Genomic DNA, 7,864 nt, shown 5'->3' with positions numbered 1-7,864 from the left:
AAAAAAAACAGCTTTGGCAGATGTTTTAAACTGATATTAGAAAGACATTTAGGACTAGCTTCAACAAAACAATCCAAATAGCAGCTGTGTACAACAACAGATTGTTATTATAAAACAAGAGGCTGGATCCCACCTCTGTGGATTATATTGGCTTGTAGAGAAGAGTGGTGACATACTTCTTTTTGTATCGATGCGTTGCACTGAGAACCATCACCCCGTCCTAAAACACAATCACATGAGGAGCATTTAGATGCAAGTGATGATCGCAAAAGTTTTGTGATTGTTGGAAATAAACATTTGAAATGCAACAGTAGCAGTTCGACTAAAAATCAGTAGCTTTCCTACAAAAAATAAGGAAAAGTCAATGAATGTTACATTTTTGATTCAATACAAAGACACTACAATTTACAATATCACAGATGAGGCTTTATATACCTGCTGTCTAACATTTAATGCAAAAGGAATAGGAGTGAAATGTAACACGTAATGGTTAGTGCTCTTTAAACATACATATAATCAACAGTGAAAAAGCTGGCATGTTGTGCTACCTTAATGGAGAGGGCGTACAGGTGGTTGAGCATCACATGGTTGGGTTCTGGAAGCAGTGTTGGGTCACACTGATGAAAAAAAGCAGAATGATTTTTTATCAAATTACCTGCTGCAGGAACCAGTTTCTTACATTATTAAAACAAGAATCAGGTCTGGACTTACAGAGATGCCTGTGTCCTTGTTGAGCAGCACCTGCAGCAGGTGGGGAGGTAAGATAGGAGGATGTTTGATCTTGTCTTCTGGTTTTGTAACATATGCCTCCTGTTGGTAGGGACCAGGCGGAGAACTGGACAAGTCTGGAAAAAATGAACACTATCTTAGTACAGACGCTGAACAAAGCAATGAGACAGAAGAAACTGATCAAGGTACAAGCATGAACAAAAGTCATGAATAAATAAAATGTAGTTGAAAAGTTATCAAAAAATAAATTTAAAAAAAAGCTTGATTACTCTATGTGCTGACTTCACTGCAATAAATAAAGGGGAGCTGACTATTCACATTATGGTAATTATTTTGTATAGTTTTGTTTTATGTAGTGATGCATTCCCCTCCAGAACTGATAAAGTCAGGTTCAAAGTTCTTCTTCTCTTTTGCAGACACATTAGAGTCAAAGGTTTCTACTTAGGGGATTTTGGAAATTAATTTTTATTGCTTCACAAATTTAGAAAATACTGTCAACAGTCACACACACGGGGGGAAAAACTGCTTTTCCTACATTTTCAGCACAAAGTGTTTTATAAATCAGACTAATACAGAAACAAACTTTTCTTTAGAATGTTCATTGGAATAAAACCGGAAAGTTTAGTGCGTGTAAATGCTAGTGAAGTGGAAAATTCTGGCTCAGAGGTGGAGAAAACTTTAAGAGAACCACCTTCAGAGATATAGATGGTTTTAACTAATGTTTATCATCATGAGATTTCCCCAGTTGCTTACTTACTTTAAACAATTATGTTTCGTACTATTTGTTTTCTGAAATTTTTACATTTTATTGTTTTTTAAATGTTGTATTTTTGGCCTTTATTTGCTGAGGTAAGTTGAAGAAAGACGGGAAAAGTAGAGAGAAGAGCGGGGAAGGACATGCAGCAAATCATGCCACAGGTCAGACTCCACCCATTGCTGCCACTTCATCGGGGACTTTAGCCCCTACACATGAGTGGCCTGCTTAACCAGTTGAGCTACCGGGGCACCCTATGTTTTCTGAAAATTGATGTGTAAATACACAAATTGGGCAGTTCTCTATTAAACATGCACTGATTTATATAAATGGCCAAAAAAAAAAAACAACAAAGGGCAAGAAAAGAAACACCTATATGTGTATTTTGGATGTTTTCTTCCTTCTAGTCTGAAATAAAAACCATTTGTTTTTGAAATGGTCATGCACTCAAACATGTTTTAGTCACATTTGGCCATTTTGAGTGCAGATACTAACTAATTACGATATGTGTCATTACCTGAGATGTCTGCTGAATCCTCTGAGTCAATCCTGAGGGCGTCAAAGACTTCAAAGTCGGTTCTTTTCACCTGTATGACGTTATTGACTGTTCCAGTTTTAGATGTCATCACGGCCTGACAGAGCATAAGCAGAAATTTGATATAGATGCTTGACAGTGTAGATGTATTATTTAAATGAAAAGGAAAACAAGGGAAAACTGTGATATGTAGGCCTTCACTCACCCCTGTTGGATCCAGGATCCACTGACCGTCCACACAGAACTTGTACTGGTGCTCTCCCTCTGGCAGGTCCACAATAGCCACAAAGTTTTTCTGACTGGGTTTGAGAAACAACCACAAGTCACATTTTGATCCAAACACACAGCTGAAGCATGAAAAGATCTTCTGAGGTATCTGTTTACCTTTTGTTGAGGGGGATCTTGGTGACCCAGTTGTTAAAGGAGCCAGACACAAAGACTTCTTTGGCGGCTCCGGACCATCTGAACACAGTCGGTCTGGCTTGTGTAGGACTTTTACCGTCGCTGTCCAGGTCCTGCTGCCAGGCCAGAAATTCCTGTAGTTCCTGTGGAGCCTGAGGAGCATGATATCAATGTGTTAATGAGAGCACCTTCCTCTGGTACCCAACAAAACCTCCGACTAAATGGCCGACAGAGAAGAACAGTGAAGACACAGTAAGCTGCTTTGTGTGTCTCAATACTTTTAAAGAAAATAATATATTCTGTTTTCCTGCAAACATTTTTGATCTATACTTTAATTTGTGTCCTCCGGATACAAGAAAATACTAAAGCTTGGTTTTTCTGAACATTTGTGAATGTGACTTATGTGCTTGTTTTTGTCTATGACACGCATCATGTATATTAAAGTATTTTTGATAATATTCTCACAGTTGTATACAAATTTATGAAACAAATATATCTTCCTCATCGTATCTCAAGATTTCTATCTAATGAATACTTCTTGTTGCAACTATTTGATGCCCCCACAGAGATCCTTAACAGACCATAGCATTGTTTTTCATCTTGTATTAGCACCAACCATTTTACAAAGCATACCAAATGTTTTCAGTTTCATTTCCTTCCTTCCAGGCGGCATTTTTTTTGTCAAAACTAAAATCTGTTTGCTGAGAAGTTAAACAGGCTTGAATGACTTATCCAGAACTGTGAACAGAAAGTTGTCTTTATTATGTGTTGTGTTATAATTGTGCACTGCAGGCACAAAGATGGGGCTGTTTTGGCAACACTCTGTTGTAATGCTTTCGGGAAACTGCTTAATGTGGGACTTTAAAGGGACTGTTTGCTTTCTTTGAAGATGGGTTGTATGAGGTAATTATCCACAGTCAGTGTATTGGCTACAGTAGATGCTAGACGGTACAACTTAAGTTTTAAGGAACAGGCAGGACCAGCACAGGAGCTGAACAGTGAACTGCTGTAAACAGGGACAGCGACAAAACATGTTTTACCCATTTTTAAAAAAGGCCTTTGGAGAGAGCAATAGAAAGAGTTAAGTAATCCAAGGGGCTGTCTGTTGGCAAAATAAAGCAGTAAAATTTCTCTGAATACAGAACACACTTAGGCCATGTTTACACATAGCCGGGTGTTTACAAAATGGATCTACGTTTCCAAAAATAACATTGTTCACACCAGAATGTTTTCAAAAAAGCTTTCTTTGCACAAACCCACATAAACAAATTGTTAAGAGTTGCTATGAGCATGCCAAACCTATAGGGGGCAGTGTAACGAGAAGCATAAAGCCATGCGAGCCAATCAGAATCCTGGAAAAAAACACAACAACAAATGGCATAAATTACTTCCTGTTACTTCAATGATGATGGTGCAAGGGTTGTTTGTTTGGACCGACAGAAAAGTGAAGCTACTCCTAAATGTGGTGTAAAAACAAGCACTGCCTTAACAGCATCTATTTCTAGCACAGTAGCCAAACTGTAAACATGGGTCGCACTCATACGACGCTGATGATGCTTTTTGTCGCATACTGTGATGTCAAACTGTGTCTCCTCCTGTCTACATGCAAATGTAAAGACAGAGTTTTTCCAAATCTCCACTTTGGCTGGATTGTCAGATATGATCGTTTTCAGTGACGTGTAGCTTCATTTACCTGTAAACCAAAGGCCCAAACGCATTGAAATGTCATCGTTTGCGCTGCATGTAAACCAGGCCTTAAACAGATGTAGATTTTTTTTTTGGTGGGTAAAATACATTTTGCTGCTGAGCCTGTTTACAGCAGTTCACCACCATCTATTCTGGCTAATACAACTGATTCGTAATAAGGGTCAACTGGCTGATGTCCAGATCTGATATTTGGCATTCGACACCAGGATTTTCGTTTTTACTGCAAATAGACAATTGTGAACAAACCTTTACATACACTTGGCAGTCCTGAGTTCCCAATAACTCCTATAACTCTTAATTTTCTATGATAGAATCATTTTAATATGCATCCTTGTCACAAAAAACAAGATTTAATATCGATCTTCTTGAACTATGGCAAAATCTACCAGCTCAGAAATGTACAAGTATCAGTTTTGGTGATGTAGAATGCTGTGCTCATCAGTTTTTCTTAGTGGCATGGCCTCTTAGCTTCTGATGGGTGATTACAATTGATTACAGCTGCTGACTTTTCTGAGCAAATGTAAATAAGGCCTATTTGCAAACCTCATTATAGTCTGACACAAGCACTACAGTGGGAAAAGTCTGAGGAACTCAGCACAAATCTGAAAAAGCAAATCATTGACTTGAACAAGTCAGGAAGGTCACTTGGAGCCATTTCAAAGAAGCTTAAGATCCCCACATCATCTGTGCAAACAAGGCCGTCGTGCAAAAAGGAAGCTCTTCCTCCAGATGCAGCGCCTTCAGGCTCGACTGAAGTTTGCTGCTGATCACAAGAACAAAGAAAAGGCCTTCTGTAGGATGGGGTTTAAGTGAGGACTTTGGGGAGACCAGTCCAAACTCTTAATTTTGGCCTAATTCAGCCTTCTATTATTATTGTTATTATTTTTTAATGTGTATTTTGGATCATTATCTTGTTGGAACACCTAACTGCATCCAAGACCCAAACTTCTGACTGATGATTTTAGGTTTTCCTAAAGAATGTGGAGGTAATCCTCCCTCTTTATTATTACATTTACTTTGTGTAAAGCACTAGTTCCACTAGCAGCAAAACAGCCCCAGAACTTATTACTACCACCACCATGCTTGACAGTAGCTGTGGTGTTCTTGGAGTTAAAGGCCTTATCTTCTTTCGTCCAAACTTCAGTCTAGCCTGAAGGTGCTGCTTTGGTAGGAGGAGCTTCCTTTTTGCAAACAAATGTGTTTGCACAGCTGATTTTGTGATTCGAAGCTGCTTTGAAATGGCTCCAAATGATTTTCCTGACTCATTCAGGTCAATTATTTGCTTTTTCAGATCTGTGCTGAAGTCCTCAGACTTTTCCGTTGCACTATATTTAAATTGCCTCAGAGAAGTAGTCAATTGTAATCATACACAGGAAGAGGCCATGAGACGAAAAATGATTAACACAGGTTTCTACTTTACCAAAAGTGATAGTTAACCCTATTCAGGACTTTCATGTTGCCATACGTAGAATGTCTTTCAGGGTCCATTGGAAGCTAAGAAAGAATATGTGTAATATAGTTGTTGGTATTTATTATAGATTTTTATACTATGTTAAATAGATTTTCTGATGAGTTGTTGTATTTTTGGTTCCAAATGCATGACAGATGTCCCTCTTTTTACATTTTTACAAATCTTCAAAATAAAAAAAACAATGCCTGCCACCTCGACCAAATGGCCTGGGGTCTGCCCAAAAGTCCTGAGTAGGGTCAAGCTGTTGCATGTTTATTTTTGACCCAGCAGATTTGGTCATATTTCCAGAAGACCTATAATAAATTCTTGAAAGAATCAAAATGCATGATTGTTTTTTGTGACCAAGATTTCTCAGTGATTTCATCACAGAAAATTCTGAGTTGTAGGAGTCACTGGAAACTCAAGACTGTCATGACATACATGGTCTTCATAAGTGTCTGTAAACTTTTTTTTTTACAACAGTATACTAGTCCTATTGACCACCTATCAGCCTCTTCTTGTCACTGGTCTTGAAAAAACTAACTTTTTGACCCCTAATAAGTACCTCATACAACAGTTCAACAAGAAAACCAAACTATCTCTTAAAAGTTAGCAGCTAAACAACTTTTTTTTTGCAAAGAATAAAGAAGAATAACAATATCCTGGTTTATGAGGTTATGTGACAAAACATGAAAATGATTTTTAAGTTTGTATAAGATTTTATACAAAAAAACACAGTATGAAAAATTGTGGTATTCATTTCATACAAAACACAATTATTGTACAGAAACATACCCGTAACTAGTGGTCTTTACGTTATCTAATGCAGTGCTAAGTAAAAGTCCAGAATGTAGGATCTATAGGTTAATAAAACAACGAGCTGTGAGTAGGTTTGTCTTCCTACCTTTGGATCTTCTCTCTGGAACAGGTCTGCATCCTCGCTGCTGTCCATCATGATGTTGGGACGAGCTTCTTTCCCTCCCTGTTGTCCATCTCTGTATGACCTGTCCCCCTGGCCCCCACTGGACCGGTCACTGCTGCTATTCCCCATCCTGCTGCCTGCAAACACAACAACAACAACAACAACAACAACAACAACATGAATCCTGCAGCATCTCTTTGTGTTCAGTCAGAGAGCAGCAGCAGCTACTGACCACTAGGGGCCTTTCTGTTAGTGAAGGTCCCTGAGGACGCAATAAATAAGTCTAATTCACAATTTCTCAAATAACAGAAGTAACTTTTTGTCTGTGATCTGCTGCAACAGGCTTTGCGACTGCACAAACCCCCACCAAGGTCTATTCAGATAAGGTTAAGCTGCTGCAGTCTTGTTTTTCTGTGCATCACTTTCTACACATCGCTGCTGTTTCCGTGTCCGAACTGTAAAAGTTTACCTCCGACTGGAAACACAGCCTTCACCGTCCCACCACTTCACAACACACGAGCTGTCCCAGATGTCTAACCGGTGATCTCTCTTTTCCTTTCCGCTGTTTCTGTGTTTATTCGCTGTTGATCTTTTCGCACATTTTCGCCATTCGGTGGGAACCTGAGTGTTTGTGAGAGAAGTGAAGAAAACACACCTCTTCCGCCTCCTGCCTTCGCTTTCAGGGAGGATTTAACCGTTTGGTCCCCGATGACGGACGCTAATAAAATGCTGTTTAATGTGAGCTGATGGATCCAAACGTCAGATCTACAACATTTTGGCTCCTTTCGACGATCAGATAAAAACGTGCTGGATAGAAAATATCTGGTGGAATTAAAATGTGACTCATTTGAAAGAAAAAGGCACATGGGAACACAGCCTTAAGACTGAGACATGCTTGAAAATGTTCAAAAAGGTGGTATTTACGACCTAATCAGTGGTGTCCAACCTGGGGATCGCGGTCCCCCAAGCGGCCGTAGAATGATCTATATCTTGACACAGCTGAGCAAACATTTTTAAGTTGAATGAAGTTGTTCAAATAAAGACTCGCACATGTCAACCTTTTCAGATGCCCCCCAAAGAAAAATCCACAGTAAATCCAAAGGATCAATAAATGGCAGCGAATATACTAGATTTTAAGACTTATTTTTAAAAATCGATTAAAAAAGGTTGTTCAACTCTTGTACAGATGTTGCAGCAACTATCCTCGTGTCTCTGCATTATTTTACTTGCTCTTCGTCCTGCAGTATAACCAGACTAGTTCAACTCACTGGCTGAAATAGATACGAGTTTAACTCATATAACCCAGTTTTCCTCTCACCCCAAAGAGATTCCAACACCTTCATTGTGACTGAAATGTTGTTAATG

At 38.9% G+C, this 7,864-nt stretch overlaps 1 protein-coding gene across 1 annotated transcript; it reads right to left on the bottom strand.

Moving 5' to 3' along the window:
- Positions 1-6: 6 nt before the first annotated feature.
- Positions 7-7,158, bottom strand: prkab1b (protein kinase, AMP-activated, beta 1 non-catalytic subunit, b). Its single transcript, XM_008276664.1, has 8 exons — positions 6,969-7,158; positions 6,482-6,636; positions 2,403-2,572; positions 2,224-2,317; positions 2,001-2,115; positions 712-845; positions 549-617; positions 7-220 (listed from the first exon to the last, which is right to left on the bottom strand). Exons 2-8 carry the CDS (start codon positions 6,626-6,628, stop codon positions 143-145), a joined length of 807 nt encoding a protein of 268 aa, XP_008274886.1. The 5' UTR covers positions 6,629-6,636; positions 6,969-7,158; the 3' UTR covers positions 7-142.
- Between the last annotated feature and the right edge of the window lie 706 nt (positions 7,159-7,864).

Source organism: Stegastes partitus, unplaced genomic scaffold (genome assembly GCF_000690725.1).
Source record: "Stegastes partitus isolate 25-593 unplaced genomic scaffold, Stegastes_partitus-1.0.2 Scaffold79, whole genome shotgun sequence".
NCBI lineage: Eukaryota > Metazoa > Chordata > Actinopteri > Pomacentridae > Stegastes > Stegastes partitus.
The sequence above is the reverse complement of the archived record's forward strand: the minus strand, read 5'-3'. Positions and strand labels throughout refer to the sequence as shown.